We start from the raw sequence: 22,589 nt of genomic DNA, 5'->3' as shown, positions 1-22,589 counted from the left end.
GCCACGGGCGAGACTCCATCTCAAAAAAAAAAAAAAAAAAAAAAAAAAAAAAAAAAAGTCTCTTAGGCCGGGTGCGCTGACTCACGCCTATAATCCCAGTACTTTGGGAGGCCGAGGTGGGCGGATCACTTGAAGTCAGGAGTTCAAGACCAGCCTGGCCAACATGGTAAAACCCCACCTCTATAAAAATACAAAAATTGGCCAGGCGTGGTAGCACGTGCCTGTAATCCCAGTTACTCGGGAGGCTGAGGCAGGAGAGTTGCTGGAACCTGGGAGGCGGACTTGCCGTGAGCAGACATAGTGCCACTGCACTCCAGCCTGGGCAACACAAGACTCCGTCTCAAAAAATAAAAAAGTCTTCATTCATCTGAAATGTGTCGGTGTTACCAGAGCGGGAACCTGCATTGAGAAAAATCAGGTTTTCTGGGAAAGACTTGGAGGTGGGAACTCAAGAAGGTATTCTCAAAACTGTGAGCTGGGAACCAAGACAGCGTGACTCAATTCAGCACCGTGGACAGAGCTGCCGAAGCCCTCAGGACCCTGGACAGAGAAGCAGGCCGCTCAATCCCGGGTAACCGAATTCGCATCACTTGAGAACCCACCAAGCGAAACTAGAGAGTTCAACTCCCCTTTCCCTCCCTTTTCTTCTCCCAGACCTCAGCCACCTGCTCCTGAGTCTTAGGAACAGAGGTACAGGGAGCGAATATATTTTAAGGGCGCCACTAACAGCGGGAGATAAGACTTTTGGGAGGGGAGGATTATGTAAATAAAAATGGCTCTGGCTGATGTACTAGAAGAACTCTTGAAAATTCTAATTAGAGTCCTCAGTTGGGAGTGGGGCACTGCTAACAATATTTGTTAACAATATGTATTTTTTTAGGCGGAGTAGCAAAGGGCCACACTTGTCCTTTTTATCCCACGAAGTCCCACCTCCCATTCCTCATGCTCAAGTTTTCGTTTCTTGGAGAGCACCTCGTAGGAGATAATTTCTGCAGTCTCTTGCTTTCCTTCCCATCTTCCCCTTCCCTACCCCCACTCATCCGGTCTCTCTGAAATACACATGTGCCCACATCCGCACGTGCACACACACACACACAAACACACACACAGAGCCACAGCGTGAGAAGCCCAAAAGGTTCTGCACACTCGGTGGAGAAGATTGAATTCAGAGCAAGCGGATGCCCCCGAAAGCAGGCTCTGTCCCTTTAAATGGGTTGTAGTGGTGGGGGAAGGGAACTGGCCGGAGCTGGCATTGTCCAGTTTGAACTGAGCACCGGAAGTGAAGGGGCAGGGCCAGGGCCGTGCACGGAGCCCCGGGCCATTGTCCATCTCCGACCAGGGCAGTAGCCACCCCCACTAGCCAGCCCTCTTTATCTCCTAGAAGGGGAGGCTACCTCTTCAAATGAGGAGGCCCCCCAGTCCAGTTCCTCCACTAACCCCACTATGGGGATGGGAGCGCATAAGGAGGGCCTGGGAATCTAAGAGTGTGAGGAGTACAGAGGAAGTACCTCTACCCACCAGCCCACCCAGTCCCTCTCTCAGCAGTGGATGGGGATGGGGTGGGGGTGGGACGAGAAGGCAGCTGGCGGAGAAACAGCTTCAAGACTCTTTGGGTTCCTCTTGCTCTTCAGGGAGCTTACCTGGGGCTAACTTTAGACACACAGGTTTGGAGGGAGGAAAGAGGGAAGAATTATTTACAACGAATCAGTTAAGAGCACTTTCTCTTTTCTAACTGGGGGAGGCCCAGAAAAACTCTGTGTCAGAAACTCTGGGAGGCAGACATTCAGATGTAGTCAGAGGCAGACAGACTTTGGAAGGCAGCGCTTTGGTCAGGACAGACCAGCCCTGTGTGTCCCCAGCCTCTCCCCCCTGCTCCCCCATCCCGGGCTTCCTAGTGTCCAGAACTCCAGGTCTATCTAAGCACACGGGGGTGGGGGGTGAGAACGGGTCAGCGCCAAGCAGCCGGGTCAGCTCAGAGGCCTGAGGGGGAAGAGAGGGGGAGGGGCGCTCAAGAGCTGGGGGAGGGGGAGGGCCCATTCATTTCTCCCTTGACAGGTGGTTTGTGTTTCTGATTGGCCAGCGCTGCCAGGCTCACACCTCCCTCCCCCAACTCTCTGGAATGTATAATTATCTGCGCGGGGGGTGGGGGTGGTGTGTGTGTTTGTGTGTGTGTGTGTGTGTGTGTGTGTGTGTGAGCAGTCACGTGGTTTTAAAACTACCCCCCCCCACCAGGTCCCCCACCTGTATCTGCTTTGGGGACCCCTATTGAGTCCAAAATGCAGGATCCCAAATTCCGGGGTACTCAAGCCTTCTAGAGCAGACAGCCCCAACTCCAGATGTGTGTGTGGGGAGGGGGTGTCAAACCTCAAGGTTCTGAGAAGGGACACCCCAGAGGTGTCAGAGACCAGAGCAGTGGGGGAGGGCCGGAGCTGGAGCTGGAGGGAAAGGGAGGGGAAAGGAGAGGGAGGGGAGGGGAGGGGGCTGCCCGCGGGGGGTTGGGTCATTGTCTTTTAGAATTTGGGAGCCTTTGAAAAGCCGTGGGCCCTCCCACCGCTATTGTGCGGGGGAAGATGTAGCAGCCTCTTCTCCGAACCACCCCTTTGCCTTCGGACTTCTCCGGGGCCAGCAGCCGCCCGACCAGGGGCCCGGGGCCACGGGCTCAGCCGACGACCATGGGCTCAGTGTCCAACCAGCAGTTTGCAGGTTCGAGCTCGGGACTTAGCTGGGACACCTTAGGAGGCAGGGGCGGCCAGAAGCCACGTAGAAGGAAGGTGGAGAACTGACTCCAAGGCTGCCCAAAGGACCCCAAGACGGTGCGGCCTCCTTCTTCATAGGGCCGTCTCTGGAGCAAGGAACCTTGGTGTTCCAGTGGCGTGCGCGCCAGACTACGTGGGTGGATGGAGGGGAGAGGTTTGTCTCGCCATGAGTCTCCGGGAAACGCATTGTGGGAAGAGGAGCAAACTTTCGGGGCACCACTGTCCCGGTGTACGCTAGGGGAGCGCGGGAGGCGACCGGGATAGGTTTCTTCTGTTCCTTGGTAGCTGCCCCCTCCTGACTGTCCACTTATGGGGTTGGACACTCGGGTCTCCCTGCCTGGAGCCCGAGACCGCCTTCCGATTCCGTGCCCCCTAGCTGAGTGCCTGGCCCTCCCTCTCTCTAGGTGGCTGCGCCAAGGCGGCAGAAGAGGCACCCGAGGAGGCGCCGGAGGACGCGGCCCGGGCGGCGGACGAGCCTCAGTTGCTGCACGGTGCGGGCATCTGTAAGTGGTTCAACGTGCGCATGGGGTTCGGCTTCCTGTCCATGACCGCCCGCGCTGGGGTCGCGCTCGACCCCCCAGTGGACGTCTTTGTGCACCAGGTGAGACTGATTGCGGTAACTTTGTCCAGGGAAGGGCGTCTAGGTGCACGTATCCACGGGTGGGCTCCGGGTTCGCTGTTGAATTGAGGGCCTTCGGGAACCCTCATTATGCGTCCCTGTCTTTGCTTCGGCACCCCAATTCTGAGTCCCTGTTAACTATCTCGGGGGGAGTAGTTGGAGGCAGCACCAATTATCAGCACCCCCGCCCCCTTCCGGGAACCCCTCCGGCTCACCACGTGTCTATTACCTCTTTCCCCTGGGAAGGGGTAGGGGGCAGGGAGGTGACCCCATGTGGCAGAAACTAAGGTTGTATTGTGCTTGCCGGTGGGGGGAGGGCGAGCAGGCCGGCCAGGGAAGCACATGCCGGGCCTGAGCCGGGCGCCCAGCGCCTCCAACGTCTGAATGGAGCTCAGAAGGCGGGAGAGAGTGAGGGCAACTGGCTACTGGACCCAAGGGGCATAAAGCCGAGAAGTCAGCCACATCCCCTTTTTAATGCAGACCTCACCTGGCTGGTCACTAAAAACTGGGTTTGGCCGATCCCTGAAGGATCCACATGGGAGCTTGTAAGCTCAGGACTGGGGTCTTTGCTGTCCACTTCCCGTGAAGAAGGAAAACCCAAGGAGCCCTGGCCTTCCTTACATTCCTGGGCCAGGCTGGGAGGGAAGTGGATAGGTCGCAACCCCAAGTTCTCAGTTAAAGCAGGGCAGCACAGTAGGGGGTGAAATTCAGTGTCGCAGGGCAGGGGGTGGAGGGAGGCTGGCCTCTGGACCTATTCTCCGCTTGGCATTTATGGCCCCAGACAGCCATTGATTGCTGTCTCAACATTCCTGGCCTCAAACAAGAAGCCAGAGACTTCAGGTCTCCCTCCTCCCAGGCTTCCCCTTCCTGAATATCCTAGAGGCATTCTGGTGGTCCTGGGCCACCAGCTACCCATAAAGACCATGGAAAGGAAGTTGCTTGCTGCCTGTGGCCCTTCCATCTTTGGAGGTTTGCGGCTGGATCTGGAAAGAAGAAATTGCTAATCCCAGATCGTGTAGGTTGACACCCAGGCCGGGCAGGGAGGGGTTACTTAAGGGAGGTTGGCTTTAGGAGGTGTGGGGGAGGGGAAAGGAGGATGTGGGGATTAAGGGCTGGAGCCTGAGGGATGGCATTCTTGGGGGGAGGGGTGGGGAAGGGAGATGCTGGATGGACTAGTTGGAGGCAGCAGGGACATCTTTGAGCACAGCCTTCAGTGAGGAACAAACCAGGGGAATAGATGCAGAGAGATGGGGAGCCACTACTTAGTGCTGGGGCCATGGGGTCAGTGGGCTACTTGAACATCTGCCAAGAGGACCTGTAGCAGGATACTGAGCTGACCCCTTGCAGCATCCTGATCCCCCCCAACCCCCCATTAGACAGCTAGTTTCCCACTGGTGGCTTTTCTCCCTTCTCTGTATCATTTACATATGTGAATGATAACCCACAGGAAGTAATTGTGGGAGAAAGAAGGGAATTGGCCTCTTTAGATCTATTAAATCACTTTATTACAGGAACCAGCTTTGAATGGCCCTCCTCAGCAGGGTAGCAAGCCTCCCCCACTCTCCCATTTATCTGATCACAAAGAGATTAAAATCTTTCCTGGTCTGGGGACTGGACAGCTCCCCCAACTTTGGGAGGCTGGAATAAAAGAGTCAGACCCAACGTTTCCTCATCTCCCATCCAAAGGCTGCCTGATAGGGAAGGGCTGAGGGGAACGTATCCCCTCATCTTTTGGGTTCCTTGGTGATATACATACCCCAAGGAAGGTGGTTTTTTGTTTGGTTTTGTTTTTTGAGCAAATGGGGACTTGGGCCTAGCAGGCTTCACCTCAGGATTTAGAGCAATTGGAAAACTATTGGATGGCATAGAGCATGCATTGAGTCTACACTACGGGGTCAGATGTACTGGCTTGGAAATACTGTGGATTTTAGGCTCTTGGAACATCCAGGAACCCACAGTTGAGTAAGTTGTCAAGAGGGAGCTGAGCTGGAAGAGAACTAAGAATTTGTCTCTCTAATCCCCAGCTCTTCCCATTCTACTCAGAAAGCACAAAGATGGGTGGCGATTCCCTGAACTTTTACCTGGTAGCTCTGATAATGGTAGCATGCCGGCAGGGCTTGGGTCAGGGGTCCTCCAACTCCACCTTAGCGGTAAGTTAGATTAGTGATTCCGGTCTTTGCACTTGTTTTTTGTTTTTTGGTTTTTGGCTTTTTTGAGATGGAGTTTGGCTCTTGTTGCCCAGGCTGGAGTGCAATGGCACGCTCTCTGCTCACAGCAACCTTCACCTCCCAGGTCAAGCGATTCTCCTGCCTCAGCCTCCCGAGTAGCTGGGATTACAGGCATGTGCCACTATGCCCGGCTAATTTTTTGTATTTTTAGTAGAGTCGGGGTTTCTGCATGTTGGTCAGGCTGGTCTTGAACTCCCGACCTCAGGTGATCTGCCTGCCTCGGCCTCCAAAAATGCTGGGATTACAGGCGTGAGCCACCGCGCCTGGCCCTTCTGCACTTGTGGTTAGAAATGACTCTCTGGAAATGTAATGGTAAAGGAATTTAGTAAACACAGGATAAATTGTTTACTGGGGGAGGAAAGTGTTCCCGAAGCAGAGAGTAAGAAATCTTTAACAAAACTTCCCATTCTTTGGCTGCTGGGGTTGGGCACCCTGGGGTTAGGGTGGGCTGGTGGGAAGGTAATTGTCCTAAGATAGCATCTACCAGAGGGAGGGGGTCAGGAAGCCCTTTTGCAAGTAAAGAGGAAGGGGGAAAGGCAATTTAAAAACATTTTCTTTTCCCTTCCAAAGTTGGGGTTATTAGGATCCCAACGCCCTATTAACTAATGTTCTTATGCTCTCTCCCAAATGCTGTAATATCCTCTTCAAGAGTAGATAAGTAGGGGAAAAATCCCACCCCCTAGCCAAAAACTAAACAAAACAACAACAAAACACAAAGCAAAGAGATTTCTATAACAACTCTTCAGGTACACATCTTTAGATTTAGAAATCTGCCTGTCTCTAGAGTTAGGGAAATAGATAGCAAGCCCTTAAATGAGTTTCTCGATCTCAGCACTATTGACATGTTTTGAGCAGGATAATTTGTTCTGGGGAGCCTGTCCTATGCATTACAGGATGTACCGCAGTGTTGCTGGTCTCTACCCGCTAGAGGCCAGTTGCATCTCAGGTGTGACAATCAAAAACATCTCCATACATTTTCAAATGTCCCCTTGGAGTCAAAGTCTCATCCCTGCTTGAGAAACATAGTTATACAGGAAAGCTGGAGCAAGAAGCTAAACTGTCAACTATTTCCCTGGGATTCATCAAGAATTCAAAAATCCTCATTTTGGGCCATTTTAAGAGTTTTGGTGTAACTCATGTTTCCTGTGGTTCAATTTGCAAACTCTCAAGATTTATAAAAATTTGGAAATAAGGAAAACTCCCTGCTTTCCCATAGTTCCTCAGGACCCAGATATGTTTAAATCTCAAATATGTTTAAATTGACTTTCTGGCTAAAATGCTGTATTAGAAGACTAGGAGTCAAAAGAAAAGCCCAGATTTGACCAAGGGACCAAGTTGGTTTAGGAGAAAAAGTTTTTAATACCTAGACGAACTGCTGAAATTGCCCTGAAGCCACGTGGCCTGCTTTTTCTGGAAGCCATGAGTGAGGAGGTGGTAAGAGCAATCTTATTCAGGGTCTAGGTTAGGACTGCTGGGTTTGGTGGCAGGGTTGTGGGGGTGGGTGGGGAAATATACGAGATCTTTCCTCCTGGTTTGTAACACTGCACCTCTGATTGCTCACCTCATGTCTAGTTATTGATGTACTGCTCTTATACCCTTCTTTATGTAACCCATAGGCTCTTTGAAGGGAGAAACTTAGCTGCCTGGTTAATTTTCTAGTATGCACTCGGTGGGCTGAGGAATGAATAAGAAAAGGGGCATCTTGAGGACCTTGGTGAATCAGAAGTACACTTAGCAGTCTGGGGTCCATGTCGGCAGAGATCTTTCGCTTTCTGGGCTGGCTACATGGCCTGGGCACAACATAGAATATGGCCTGGGCACAACATGGCACTATGAAAGTTTGTGGAATGAATGTCAGTAGATCACAACTCTGAGCCCAGAGATGTTCCTCTCATTTTTGTTGATAGAGTGGAAGCCACAGATTTAGTGGCCATCCATGAGTTATTTCTGTCCTAATAGGAAAAGGCAGCTTAAAAATAAATTAACTTGATTTTTCAGAAAGTTGGTAGAGAGGCAGGAAGGTTCCTGAACACATGGTGGAATCTTCTGGGGTCCTCTTCTTTCTGAGACATGCTTCTAGACAATGTCTTTTATTTTTATTTTTTGAGATTGAGTCTTGCTCTGTCACCCAGGCTGGAGTGCAGTGGCACGAACTCGGCTCACTGCAACTTCCGACTTTTGGGTTCAAGCAGTTCTCCTGCCTCAGCCTCCCAAGTAGCTGGGATTACAGATGTACACCACCATGCCCAGCCAACTTTAGTATTTTTAGTAGAGATGGGGTTTCACCATGTTGTCCAGGCTGGTCTCAAACTGGAGTGGTCCACCTGCCTGGGACTTGCAAAGTGCTGGGTGGCATGAGCCACCGTGCCCGGTGACAGTGTAAAGTAAAGGCTGTGACACCATCCTGAACAAAGCTTCAAATATGGGAAGTTTCTACCCTGTGGTTGTTGACACTGCTGCCTGCCTTACAAGTGGTTTTCAGTAACATTCACCATGGCCATTTAGTGTCTTTAACATTGCTAATCACATTCTACTGGAATTATTGTTTTTTGGAGTAACTGCCCTAGGTAAAGCTACATCTCCTCTCTTCCTGCAGGCATGAGTATCAACCACTGGCCACATAGTCGGAGTGGGAGGTCAAAGGAGTTGGGGGAGAATACACAGTTGATAGAGACTTATTTAACATGATCTCAGCATGGAGGTTTTTTTGTTGTTGTTTGGTTTTGTTTTGGAGACGGAATCTCTCTCTGTTACCCAGGATGGAGTGCAGTGGTGTGGCCCCGGCTCACTGCAACCTCCGCCTCCCGGGTTCAAGCGATTCTCCTGCCTCAGCCTCCCAAGTAGCTAGGATTACAAGCACCTGCCACCATGCCCGGCTAATTTTTTGTATTTTTAGTAGAGACGAAGTTTCACCATGTTAGCCAGGTCTCGAACTCCTGACCTCGTGACGATCCGCCCGTCTAGGCCTCCCAAAGTGCTGGGTTTACAGGCATGAGCCACCGCGACTGGCCCAGCGTGGAGTTATTTAATTTAGACGAGACTTGACTTTTCTAAGCAGTATTCTTTTCTAAGCAGTAGACTGTAAGAACTGAGTTTCTGGCCTAAAAGTCTAGGAACCTTTCATTCTTATCCCCGATAGAGCAGGTGGTTGGGTGGGGCCAGGGTGGGACGTGGAGGACGAGATGACTGCCCTAAGGAGCTGTGGAGGATAAATCTACCTGGACACTTGTTCACAGCCCAGACCAGGTAGCTAGCTACTCAGTACCTCCTGGTATAGGCGCCCTCGGGCTTACCTTTGGCCAGACAGGCTGAGCAGCGCCATCTGGTGGAGAACTCCAGGCAGGAACTACACGGCCTGGCTGTGGCTGAGCAGAGGGGATCAGAGGGATTGGTTGCCTGAAGCCTTGGGTTCCAGACACCCCTTTCACCACCCTCCTTGACACACACACACCATCAAATAACTGCTTCTGGGAGAACCGGTTGGTTTCCTAACCCTTACCATATCTTACCTCCAGGAATGAAGCAAGATAGGGATGTGACACCACAGGACTGAGTCACTATAATTACTTTCATCAGATGCTTTTTTAAACGTAGCTGCTAGAAAGTTTTCAATTATATATGTGACTTGCATCATATTGAATTGCATTGGCGAGAGTTAGGCCAGCTGCATTCAGCTCAGCTCTTGCCTCGTACTGCAGCTTTAACGAAGGTGCTTATTAACCCCTCTGACTCCATGTCCTCATGTTGTAACATGAGGGTCTTCATAACACCCCACTGCACCAGTTTATTACAAGGGTTAAGTGAGTTGCAACATGTAAAGTGGTTAGAATGCCACTTAGCCTACAGTAAGCATCAATTAGTAACAGTTATTTTGCATAGTACATAGACATTCGACAAATGATTGTGCAAGCTAGGAACCTAGAACTGAGGTAGAGACTTGCACTATGGAATCTTCGGCTGGAATGGCCTGGAAGAAGAGCTGGAATAGCCTCTTGCAGAAGAGCCAAGAACCCCAGCTTTAATCTGCACAACTGTAGCAAGTACCCTGAAATTCTGTTGCCACTTATGTAGAAAGAGGGACACTTAGGTTCCTGCGTGGTTTTTTTTTCTTTTTTTTTTTTTTTTGTTCATACCTTTTTTTTCTTCTATAATGTTTTGTTTTGTTTTTAACTCCACATTTCCTAAGTGACCCCTAAGGCTCATTCTATCTCTAAACTTGTAAAGGCATAAATTGATGCTGAGATGAGGTACTTAGTGTGGGCTGTATAGGGTAAGGCAGGCAATTACTGAGGTATTAAGAAGGGATCAGAAGGCCTAAGTACTTTAACTGGAGAGCTTCCTTCCCTGCCATCAAAAAAAGAAAAAAATGCTTTCTGTTGTCTGATGCCACATTCCCCAACACAGTAGGCCCAGGCAGGCTCCCCACTGTCCTAACTTGAAGAAATTGGGAAAGGATGATGTGAGTCATGCCTCCTCTCCTCCTCCCCTTTAAAACAATTTATCTGAATCAATAATTGAGGATTGGACTGAAGAGACCCAAGGGGAGGTGGTTCTGTTTGGTTCTATCCATGAAGTGGGCAGTGGGCAAGCCAGAGAAGGGAAGATGGCTGCTGATGGTGACTTTGGCAAGACTGCCTGGGGAAGGAAGGATTTTCTACATCTAGTTCTCTTACCGTGACCATAACCCCAACATGGAGAGGAAGGAAGAAACTGTTGAATGTGGGGAGGAGGGAGAGGGGGATACAAGAGGGATCTGTGCCTTGGAACTCCAGGAATCTGACCACCAGAACCAGCCAGTGTCAACTCTTTGTTTCCTGGGGCTGGGCCCTATTGGGGGAGCTCAGGCCATGCCCCTCCCCCCAAGGTCTTTTCTTTTTGGAGGGGGTGGGGAAAGGGGCGGGGCCCTGCTTTGTGTGTGGTTGGGGGTGGAATGGGGGTGGTACAAGAATTTCAGGCGCTTTTCAGATGCAGGCCCTGGGAGGCTGGCTCTGTGGGGCTGCACGCTGATTACCTATCTGATAAGAGAGGAATTCAAACTATGTGTTTTAGAAAGGGGCGGGGGAGGAGGGCAGGGAGCCACCCCTGGAGACCACCGGTTTAAATCTTGGCCAGCCGGTTACACTGAGATGCCTGCAGGGGTGGGGGTTCACTCTGTAAAAGTCTTAGACCTCAGATCCTCCAGTGATGCAGTGAGTGACCTGAGAGGACTAGTCAATTTCTTGTTGCATGTCCCCACTTAAAGATCCTCTTAAAATAAGCCTATGAGGTGTCCATAGAGGAAGGTGTTACTCTCCAGTAAACTGGGGCTCAGAGAGGGGATAGTCTTCTGAGTTTCTATAGCTAGTTAGGATAAAACCAGATGCTTGGCACTTAGTTCTCTCTGTTAACCCGCCCCATCCAGTCGGAAGAGGTTGATAATTGCCACTGAGGATTTATGTGTGGCAGGCGAAGTGCTAACTACTTCTCATGCATAAAACCTCACAGCACTACCATAAAATTAGTATTTACTCCATTTTATAGATGATTAAAGAAAGGAGGGAACAGGCCCTCAGACTCAATCAACCCTTGTTCCTAACCATTTACCTCCTGAATCACAGCTAGAACTAAGAGTGTCCCAGCCTAACACAGGCTGGGCAAGCGAGTGAAGCTGGAATTGCCTGGGTCCAGAAGGCTCTTGGTCTGGCTCCTCTAAGACCTCCCGACTCACCCACTAATTGCATCTCTTGTCCCACCCAGCTCAATAAAAAATAAGTCAAATCTAATTATAATTTTTATTTTTTGAGATGGATTCTTGCTGTCACCCAGGCAGGAGTGCAGTGGTGCGATCTCAGCTCACTGCAACCTCTGCCTCCCGGATTCAAGCGATCCTTCTACCTCAGCCTCCCAAGTAGCTGGTACCACAGGCACATGTCACCATGCTCAGCTAATTTTTGTATTATTTTGTAGAGAACAGGGTTTTGCCATGTTGCCCAGGCTGGTCTCCAATTCCTGAGCCTCAAGCTCAGGATCCACCTGCCTCAGCCATCCAAATTGCTGGGATTACAGTTGTGAGCCACCATGCTCAACCTTACAAATTTAAGTTTAAACTCAGGGTGGTTACTGTGCAACAGCAAGAGAGATATTGCACCCGGCCCGCAATATCATCTTAAAACAAAAATTTGGCCAGGCACAGTGGCTACGCCTGTAATCCCAGCACTTTGGGAAGCAGAGGTGGGCGGATCATGCGGTCAGGAGTTTGAGACCAGCCTGGCCAATAAGGTGAAAGCCCGTCTCTACTAGAAATACAAAAATTAGCAGGGTGTGGTGGCGTGTGCCTGTAGTTCTAGCTGCTCTGGAGGCTGAGGCAGAAGAATCGCTTAAACCCAGGAGGTGGAGGTTGCAGTGAGCTGAGATCACGTCACTGCACTTCAGCCTGGGCGATAGAGCGAGACTGTGTCTCCAAAAAAAAAAAAGAAGTGATGAGGAATCTGTGGTCCCCATCTTGATGAAGAGCATGCTTCATCTAAGTTCCAGTTTGGAATACTCCCCCCCAGTCACCAGCATAAAATACTAATGCTACTTACTCATGTTTCCTTGAGCGAGGACTAGGTAGGTGCACAGTGATCCCTTTTGCTTTTTTTCTATGACGACTACTCCTTGTTGACATATTGACACTGTTGTTTTACTAAAATAAATGAAGCTGTAATGAAGTCTATTCAGGGTAGGGTCTGAGATGCTGTCACCTCCACTAAATGTCAAGTTGGTGGTGCAGTAAGTGGCATGATAGAATGAGCTCTGAGCTTTAAATCAGGAACTCTGGGTCAACTGACTCTGGCTTTGCTACAGAACTAGCTGTATGAATAACTTTTTTTTTTTTCTTGATGGCTGCTGGCTGTTTGCTAACTGCTTTATAAATATCAGTGTCCTTAAATTTTGGTACAAATATGCAGTGTTCTAATGGGATTATTCCATACATATTGTTCTAAATCTTGCTTTTTGTTTTTTCTTTAACAATACTGTGGTTATCTTTCTCAGCTGAATGATTAAAAATTTGCCTCCTGGTTCATTAATTCATTAAAAAATGTGCTAGGCATTATTTCAGGTACCAAAATGTGGCTGTGAACAAACCAAAGACTTTACGTTGTTTTTAATGGCTGCATGGTATTCATTATTATAGATGTACCATATTTATTCAACCGGTACATTTAACAAGGTAAAAAGCCTATATGAGGAAAAAACTCAAATTATATTAAAGGAAAAAAATGAAAAAACATACCACGATCTTGGATTGGAAGATTCAGTGATTCTAAAGGCTATGGGAAAATATAAATTGCCAAGAATACCAGGTATTACCATTTAAATTGGATATCATCAGCAGCATAGCAACTACAAATAAACCGGTAGGTTATTTCCAATTTTTTTAAACCAACAATGAGATACTGAATATATGTGTCATGCTAAGACTTCCTACTGATATCTACTTATATTATGTTGTGTAATTCTTTTTTCTTAGTGATTCATGGTATATTTTTGTAGTTTTACCAGTCTGATTATCTGTCTTAACTTTTCAGTATTTTTCTTAACAATGAGGTGTTTAAATCCTCTGAAATGTATTTTGCATGTGTATCAAACAATGTGTAGGAATATGGCTTCCTTTCCAAATGGATTATTAATTTTTATAGCAGGATTTATTGGATTATTTTCCTTGCTTATTGATTTCTCCATGTATTCTCAGATCTCTCTGTGATTTTCCATTTTAATCCTCTGATCCATCTGCTTGGGTTATACTGTCTTTTGGTAACATTATTTTAATATAATTTCAAACTTTAAAAAGCCTGCAAGAACAATACCCAACGCTCCCACATAACCTTTACTCAGATTCATCAACTCTTAACATTTTCCCCCTTTGCTTTATCATTCTTTATCTTGGTACAGATAGTTTTATTTCATTTTTTAAAACTGTAAATTGGAGACAGTAAGCACCTTTATCTCTAAATATTTCAGTGCGTATTTCCCAAGAATGGGAATAGTGATCTTTTTTTTTTTTTTTTTTTTTGAGACAGGGTCTCACTCTGTCACCCAGCCTGGAGCATCTCTTTTCACTGCAACCTCTGCTTCCCGGGCTCAAGGGATCCTCCCACCTCAGCCTCCCCAGTAGCTGGGACTACAGGCATGCACCACTATGCCTGGCCCATTTTTGTATTATTTTGTAGAGACGGGTTTTTGCCATATTGCCCAAGCTGGTCTCGAATTCCTGGGCTCAAGCAATCCGCCCATCTTGGCCTCCCAATGTGCTGGGGATTACAGGCATCAGCCACTGTGCCTGACTGGGAATATCAGTCTTACATCATTTCAGTACACTAATCATAATCAGGAAATTAAACACTGATACATTTATCTATATACCATATGCAAATTTTGTCGATTGTCCTATTTTTTTTTTCTGTTTCAAGATTCAATCTGGAATCTTGGATTGCATTGAACTGTTCAGTTCTTCAGGCTTTGTCTTTTTATAGCCTTGACATTTTTGAAGTTCTGTTTTATAGGAATGTCCCTCAGTTTGAGTTTGTCTGATGTTCCCTCAAGGTTAGATTCATAGTCATAAGATTCAAAGTCATTAGATTTAAAGTCATAAGTCCTTAGTGCATCATATCAGGAGATATGTGTGTCCTATTGTAGGCAAAGCAAAATGCAAAGAACTTGACTAGGGTATTATTTGCCAGTTTTCTCCACTGTAAACTTGCTGTTTTTCGCTTTGTAGTTGCTACGCTGCTGATGATATCCAATTTAAATTGTAATAACTGGTATTCTTGGCAATTTATATTTTCCCATAGACTTTAGAATCACTGAATCTTCCAATCCAAGATCGTGGTATGTTTTTTCATTTTTTTCCTTTAATATAATTTGAGTTTTTTCCTCATATAGGCTTTTTAACCTTGTTAAATGTATTCTGAGGGTTTTGGTGTTTTTGTTTGTTTCTGAGACTCTGTTGCCCAGGCTGGAATGCAGTAGCATAATCTCGGCTCACTACAACCTCCATTCCATGGGCTCAAGCAATGCTCCCACCTCTGCTGGGATTACAGGAGTGAGCCAGACAGTGTCTGGCTCCGTCACCCAGGCTGGAGTGCAGTGGTGCCATCTCTGCAACTTCTGCCTCCCGGGTTCAAATGATTGCCTCAGCTTCTTGAGTAGCTGAGATTACAGGTCTGTGTACCATGCCCAGCTAATTTTTGTATTTTTTGTAGAGATGGCATTTCGCCACTTAGGCCAGGCTGGTGTTGAATTCCTGGATTCATGTGATCTGCTCACCTCTGCCTCCCCCAAGTGCTGGGATTACAGATAGGCATGAGTCACGGTACCTGGCCTATTCCATTTATTTGTTTGTTTAACATGTTTTGCAGCCATTATTGTGATTTCTTTTTTTTTTTTTTTTTTGAGACGGAGTTTCATTCTTGTTTCCCAGGCTAAAGTGCAATGGCGCAATCTCGGCTCACCACAACCCCCTCCTCCCAGGTTCAAGTGATTCTCCTACCTCAGCCTCCCAAGTAGCTGGGATTACAGGTGCCCACCACCACACCTGGCTAATTTTGTATTTTTAGTAGTAGAGACAGGGTTTCTCCATGTTGGTTAGGCTGGTCTCAAACTCTTGATCTTAGGTGATCCACCTGCCTTGGCCTCCCAAAATGCTGGGATTACCAGGCATGAGCCATCGCACCCGGCCCATTATTATTATTTCTTAAATCAGTGAGCATCTTGAGGTTTTTTTTCTTTCCTAAATAAGGCATATAATATTGCTTTGAAATAAAAATACCACTTGATTTTGTATTTTTTCCAGTATTCTATTTATTTGGTCTTTTGATGATGGTATAAATACTAAGTGAGGCATTATGTGAAAAATGAATGTTTCAGTACTTTATAGTGTGACACTTTATATTTTATTTATTTATTTTTTTGAGATGGAGTCTTGCTCTGCCAACCAGACTACAGTGGTGTGATCTTGGCTAACTGCAACCTCCACCTCCAGGGTTCAAGCAATTATCCTGCCTCAGCCTCCCGAGTAGCTGGGATTACAGGCGACTGCCACCACACCCGACTAATTTTTGTATTTTTAATAGAGACACAGTTTCACATGTTGGCCAGGCTGGTCTTGAACTCCTGACCTCGTGATCCACCTGCTTCAGCCTCCCAAAGTGCTGGGATTACAGGCGTAAGCCACTGCACGCAGCTGAGCTACCATGCCCAGCTATTTTTATTGTATTTTATTTATTTATTTATCTATTTATTTATTTTTGAGACAAAGTCTTGCTGTGTTGCCCAGGCTGGAGTACAAAGGTGCCATCTCGGCTCACTGCAACCTCTATAGCTTGACACTTCAAATTTCGTAATTTTATATTTGTTGATTTCTTCCAAATGCTTATATGTAGAAATTTTTCTCTTTGTTTGTTTTGTTTTTTGAGACAAAGTCTCACTCTGTTGCCCAGGCTGGAATGCAGTAGCATGATCTTGGCTCACTGCAACCTCCGCTTTCTGGGTTCAAGCAATTCTCCTGCCTCAGCCTCCCAAGTAGCTGGGATTACAGGTGCCTACCACCATGCCTGGCTAATTTTTTTTATTTTTAGTAGAGATGGTGTTTCACCATGTTGGCCAAGCTGGTCTCGAACTCCTGACCTCAGGTGATCCACCCGTCTCGGCCTCGCAAAGTGCTGGGATTATAGGTGTGAGCCACCGTGCCAGGCCCTCTGTTCTATTTTATTAAGAACTTTAGGCCGGGCGCGGTGGCTCAAGCCTGTAATCCCAGCACTTTGGAAGGCCGAGATGGGAGGATCATAAGGTCAGGAGATCGAGACCATCCTGGCTAACACGGCGAAACCCCGTCTCTACTAAAAACACAAAAAATTAGCCGGGCGAGGTGGCGGCGCCTGTGGTCCCAGCTACTCGGGAGGCTGAGGCAGGAGAATGGCGGGAACCCGGGAGGCGGAGCTTGCAGTGAGCTGAGATCTGGCCACTGCACTCCAGCCTGGGCGACAGAGCGAGACTCCGTCTCAAAAAAAAAAAAAAAAAAAAAAAAAAAAAAGAACTTTAAATTCTTAATTTAATAGCTATAAAATATCATGGCATCTGCTTATATAATTATGATTTTTGTTAATGTACTGGTAGACTTTTGTTGTTCGTAATTGTAGTGACTCTGAGTCAGTTTCCTTACCAGTAAAATAGGAGTACCATCACATTTGATTCCTGCCCTACAGGAATAAGTGCTCCTGGTCTTTCGGTGTAATAATGGAAACTAATGTTATTTCCCTTCACCAGAGTAAACTGCACATGGAGGGGTTCCGGAGCTTGAAGGAGGGTGAGGCAGTGGAGTTCACCTTTAAGAAGTCAGCCAAGGGTCTGGAATCCATCCGTGTCACCGGACCTGGTGGGGTGTTCTGTATTGGGAGTGAGAGGCGGCCAAAAGGGAAGAACATGCAGAAGCGCAGATCAAAAGGAGACAGGTATGGACTGGAAGGCAGCTTTTAGGTTGCTGGAGCATCCCCAGTCTCCCAATCCTGTCAGTTTTGGGTCACACAGCAAAACACGAAGGGAAGCCTGTGGTCCCTGGCAGCATCTGGAAGGCTGAGTGCCTGCAATAGGTGTGGGCAAGGGCAGTAGGTGAGGAGGGCACTGGGGGTGACTTAGTGCTTCTACTTGGGACAAGTAAGTTTGCTCTGTGGGCTCTAGCCTCAATTGTTAAGTGAGGCCAGTGATACTAACATCCTAGGATGGTTTTAGAATTAAAGGAAATCATGGATTTGCAAATGATGCGACAAGATAGTATTATCTGTATCTGTTGTTGCTTTACCAGGTCTGCAAATGGCGGGTTTCCTTAATCTTGTTTGGTCTTTTTTTTTTTTTTTGAGACGGAGTCTCGCTCTGTCGCCCGGGCTGAAGTGCAGTGGCCGGATCTCAGCTCACTGCAAGCTCCGCCTCCCAGGTTTACGCCATTCTCCTGCCTCAGCCTCCCAAGTAGCTGGGACTACAGGCGCCCACCACCTCGCCCGGCTAGTTTTTTGTATTTTTTAGTAGAGACGGGGTTTCACCGTGTTAGCCAGGATGGTCTCGATCTCCTGACCTCGTGATCCGCCCGTCTCGGCCTCCCAAAGTGCTGGGATTACAGGCTTGAGCCACTGCGCCCGGCCATCTTGTTTGGTCTTAAAGCCCCTTAGCTCTGAACAGATACTATAATTTGGCTTCTTTAATTTCTCTTATATTAAGGGTATGGAAGAATCTCTCCTATCCTCCAAGTTGCAGTTCCCAGTTGGGGTCAGTAACTTCTATTTCTGGTGTCTTGGTATTTTCAAGTTGACATGAATCTGAAGAGATCACCTAGACAATTAGATGTGGAAAGGACTTAAGAGATCATTTAGTAATAGTCCTCCTTTTGTAAGTGGGAAGTTTGGTCTCTGGGAAGGGAAGTAAGTGACAAACCTGTACCACAGCCAAGGTGTCCTCATTCATGGGAATCATCTGGCCTCTTCTTGCTCCTTTCTCTTACTTTTACCATCTTGATTTGTACTAGGTGCTACAACTGTGGAGGTCTAGACCATCATGCCAAGGAATGCAAGCTGCCACCCCAGCCCAAGAAGTGCCACTTCTGCCAGAGCATCAGCCATATGGTAGCCTCATGTCCGCTGAAGGCCCAGCAGGGCCCTAGTGCACAGGGAAAGCCAACCTACTTTCGGGAGGAAGAAGAAGAAATTCACAGCCCTGCCCTGCTCCCGGAGGCGCAGAATTGAGCCACAATGGGTGGGGGCTATTCTTTTGCTATCAGGAAGTTTTGAGGAGCAGGCAGAGTGGAGAAAGTGGGAATAGGGTGCATTGGGGCTAGTTGGCACTGCCATGTATCTCAGGCTGGGATTCACACCATCACCCTTTCTTTCCTCTAGGTGGGGGGAAAGGGTGAGTCAAAGGAACTCCAATCACGCTCTGTCCAAATGCAAGTGAGGGTTCTGGGGGCAACCAGGATGGGGGAATCACCCTGCAACCTGCATACTTTATCTGAGGCTCCATTCCCAGAATTTCCAGCTTTTGAAAGTGGCCTGGATAGGGAAGTTGTTTTCCTTTTAAAGAAGGATATATAATAATTCCCATGCCAGAGTGAAATGATTAAGTATAAGACCAGATTCATGGAGACAAGCCACTACATTCTGTGGAAGGGAATCTCTCAGGAGTAAGCAGTGTTTTTTTTTTTTTTCACATCTTGTATCCTCATACCCACTTTTGGGATAGGGTGCTGGCAACTGTCCCAAGCAATGGGTAATGATGATGGCAAAAAGGGTGTTTGGGGGAACAGCTGCAGACCTGCTGCTCCTGTGCTCACTCCTGCCCCATTCTGAGCCAATGTGATTTTATTTATTTGCTCCCTTGGATACTGCACCTTGGATCCCACTTTCTCCAGGATGCCAACTGCACTAGCTGTGTGCGAATGACGTATCTTGTGCATTTTAACCTTTTTTTCCCTTAATATAAATATTCTGGTTTTGTATTTTTGTATATTTTAATCTAAGGCCCTCATTTCCTGCACTGTGTTCTCAGGTACATGAGCAATCTCAGGGATAAGCCGGCAGCAGCTCCAGGTCTGCGCAGCAGGAATACTTTTTGTTGTTTTTGCCACCATGGAGAGCAACTATTTGGAGTGCACAGCCTATTGAACTACCTCATTTTTGCCAATAAGAGCTGGCTTTTCTGCCATAGTGTCCTCTTGAAACCCCCTCTGCCTTGAAAATGTTTTATGGGAGACTAGGTTTTAACTGGGTTGCCCCATGACTTGATTGCCTCCTACTGGAAGATTGGGAATTAGTCTAAACAGGAAATGGTGGTACAGAGGCTAGCAGAGGCTGGGCCAAGTGAAAGGCCCAGAGAGCAAGCCAAGATTAGGTGAGGGTTGTCTAATCCTAGGGCACAGGACGTGTTTTACATCTCCAGATCCATTCTTCACCAGATAAGGCTAGGCCTACCATGCACCACAGGGTGTGTGTGTGTTTGTAAAACTGCAGTTGCCAAGGATAAGTTTTAAGACCAATACCCCTGTACTTAATCCTGTGCTGTCCAAGGATGGATATATGAAGTAAGGTCTAAGATTCTTAACCTGTCAAAATTCTCGGGTTCCAGGGAGACACACAAGTGAGGGCTTTGTGGTGCCTGGGGCCTGTGTCCTGCCCTGCTGCAGTAGTGATTAATAGTGTCATGGTAGCTAAAGGAGAAAAAGGGGGTTTCGTTTACATGCTGTGAGATCACCGCAAACCTACCTCACTGTGTTGAAACGGGACAAATGCAATAGAACGCATTGGGTGGTGTGTGTCTCTTCCTGGGTTCTTGTCTCCCCTAAATGCTGCCCCCCCTCTAGTTATTGTATTTGTCTGGGCTTTATAGGACTTCACTAAGTTGATTGCTAGGTGGCCTAGTTTGTGTAAATATAATGTATTGGTCTTTCTCCGTGTTCTTTGGGGGTTTTGTTTACAAACTTCTTTTTGTATTGAGAGAAAAATAGCCAAAGCATCTTTGACAGAAGGTTCTGCACCAGGCAAAAAGATCTGAAACATTAGTTTGGGGGGCCCTCTTCTTAAAGTGGGGATCTTGAACCATCCTTTCTTTTGTATTCCCCTTCCCCTATTACCTATTAGACCAGATCTTCTGTCCTAAAAACTTGTCTTCTACCCTGTCCTCTTTTCTGTTCACTCCCAAAAGAAAACTTACACACCCACACTCATACACATTTAACACTTGGAGTGTCTCCACAACTCTTAAACGATGTATGCAAAAATCCTGAAGCTAGGAAAACCCTCTATCCCTTGTTCCCAACCACCTAAGTCAAGACCATTACCAATTCTTTTTTTTTTTTTAAGATGGAGTCTCTATCACCCAGGCTGGAGTGGAGTGGCATGATTGGCTCACTGCAGCCTCTGCCTTTTGGGTTCAAGCAATTCTGCCTCAGCCTCCTGAGTAGCTGGGATTACAGGTGCCCACCACACCCAGCTAATTTTCATATTTTTAGTAGAGATAGGGTTTCACTGTGTTGTCCAGGCTGGTCTGGAACTCCTGACCTCAGGTGATCTGCCCACCTCGGCCTTCCAAAGTGATGGGATTACAGGCATGAGCCACCACGCTGGGCCGACTATTTCTTGATATATTCATGCCAAACACTGTAGCCCGGGCACAGTGGCTCACGCCTGTAATCCCAGCATGTTGGGAGGCTGAGGTGGGCGGATCACGAGGTCAGGAGTTCAAAACCATCCTGGCCAACACGGTGTCTCTACTAAAATACAAAAAAAAAAAACAGCTGGGTGTGGTGGTGCATACCTGTAGTCCCAGCTGCTCGCAAGGTAGAGGCTGCAGTGAGCCGAGATCGCATCACTGTACTCCAGCCTGGCAAGACTCCATCTCAAAAAAAAAAAAAAAAAAAGACATTGCTGTATTTTGGATGGATCAAACCTACTTAATTTTTAATCCTAAAGTAGAGAGATACAACTGGGGCCTTCCATGTAGGAAGTGGGGTCAGGAGGCCAAGAAAGGGAATATGAATGTAAATCCAAGTCACTCAGGAACTTTTATGCAGGTGCTAGAAACTTATGTCAAAGTGGCCACAAGATTGTTTAATAGGAGACGAACGAATGTAACTCCATGTTTACTGCTAGAAACCAAAGCTTTGTGTAAAATCTTGAATTTATGGGAAGGGAGGGTAGGAAAGCCTGTACCTGTCTGTTTTTTTCCTGATCCCTTTCCCTCATTCCTGAACTGCAGGAGACTGAGCCCCTTTGGGCTTTGGTGACCCCATCACTGGGGTGTGTTTATTTGATGGTTGATTTTGCTGTACTGGGTACTTCCTTTCCCATTTTTTAATCACTTTTTAACACATGCTGACTCTTCTCTTCCCTTCTCCTTTCCCTGGGAAAATACAATGAATAAATAAAGACTTATTGGTACTCAAACTGTCATCCCCTTGTCAGATGTTTTTGCCCTTCCCATAACTCCCACTTTCTTGGATTGGGACTCAGAAGTCACAGAAGAACCATTACATTTTTCTGTTCAGCCACTTTGTTAGGAATGAATCTTGAAAGTTCAGTCCTCTTAGCACCTCATTACAGTGGATTTTTGTTTCTAGTTAAAGCCTCTTGTCCTTTCCTTGGAAGCTTCCACATTCAAGAGGGGATTAGGGGCTTGGCATGCATAAGAATGGGGTTGCCTGTGCCACTGGCTGGGATGAAAGGATGGGGCCATGGCTTGGGGCATGAGACCCTAATAATACTTTGTCCCCTACTCCTCAAAGTCCTTTACAAATCTTAATTAATTAACCCCTTGCAGCATCCCAAGGACAGAAATGTGTTGTGGAACTGGGGAAATTGAGGCCAGAGGAGATTCACTGACTAACTATAAATGCAACATTTTCTTTGAGCCAAAGTTTGCTTTTTATGAGCATCGAATTTTTTTTATATATCACAAGTCATCAAGCAAGAACACTGATTTTTAAACATCTATTCCCACTAAGGGAAGGATTTTAAAAAGGAAAAAAAAACTTGATTGGAGGCAAACCAAGTATATTAACACAACGTGCAAGGAAACAGGGAAACCAGTTTAAATCCCCAAGCCTGACATTGTCAGAGCAAGGGAAAGAAGTTTCATACATCTACTCCAGGGACTTTGTGGCTCCTTAATTGTACCAAAAGTCAAAGCTGACAGTAGAACCTCATAAAGCAGCAAACTACTAGTGGACTTAGTTAAATTGTCTTGCTGCAAAATGAAGTAAGTCGGACTGAAATTTACTCCCCAGGTTGCAAAGCAGGAAGGATAGAAAAGCTCAATACTATTCATTTCTACTCATCTCTAGGGCTTTCTCTGATCATGTTGCTGTGTTAAAATAACCCCTTTCATTAGAAAGAGTGGAAGACGGCCGGGCGCGGTGGCTCAAGCCTGTAATCCCAGCACTTTGGGAGGCCAAGACGGGCGGATCACGAGGTCAGCAGATCGAGACCA

General features: G+C 47.2%; 1 protein-coding gene across 1 annotated transcript; it reads left to right on the top strand.

The window, feature by feature from the left end:
- Positions 1 to 2,544: 2,544 nt before the first annotated feature.
- LIN28A (lin-28 homolog A) lies at positions 2,545 to 21,547 on the top strand. Its single transcript, XM_005544332.4, has 4 exons — positions 2,545 to 2,703; positions 3,161 to 3,357; positions 16,890 to 17,074; positions 18,139 to 21,547. Exons 1-4 carry the CDS (start codon positions 2,673 to 2,675, stop codon positions 18,353 to 18,355), a joined length of 630 nt encoding a protein of 209 aa, XP_005544389.1. The 5' UTR covers positions 2,545 to 2,672; the 3' UTR covers positions 18,356 to 21,547.
- The last annotated feature ends 1,042 nt before the right edge of the window (positions 21,548 to 22,589 follow it).

This window comes from Macaca fascicularis, chromosome 1 (genome assembly GCF_037993035.2).
Source record: "Macaca fascicularis isolate 582-1 chromosome 1, T2T-MFA8v1.1".
NCBI classification, from domain to species: domain Eukaryota; kingdom Metazoa; phylum Chordata; class Mammalia; order Primates; family Cercopithecidae; genus Macaca; species Macaca fascicularis.
The sequence above is the reverse complement of the archived record's forward strand: the minus strand, read 5'-3'. Positions and strand labels throughout refer to the sequence as shown.

Coding starts and splice junctions, on each gene's coding strand:
- LIN28A (XM_005544332.4), top strand. CDS start 2,673: ATGGGCTCAGTGTCCAACCAGCAGTTTGCAG. Junction 2,704..3,160: donor GTCCAACCAGCAGTTTGCAG/GTTCGAGCTCGG, acceptor CCCTCTCTCTAG/GTGGCTGCGCCAAGGCGGCA. Junction 3,358..16,889: donor TGGACGTCTTTGTGCACCAG/GTGAGACTGATT, acceptor TCCCTTCACCAG/AGTAAACTGCACATGGAGGG.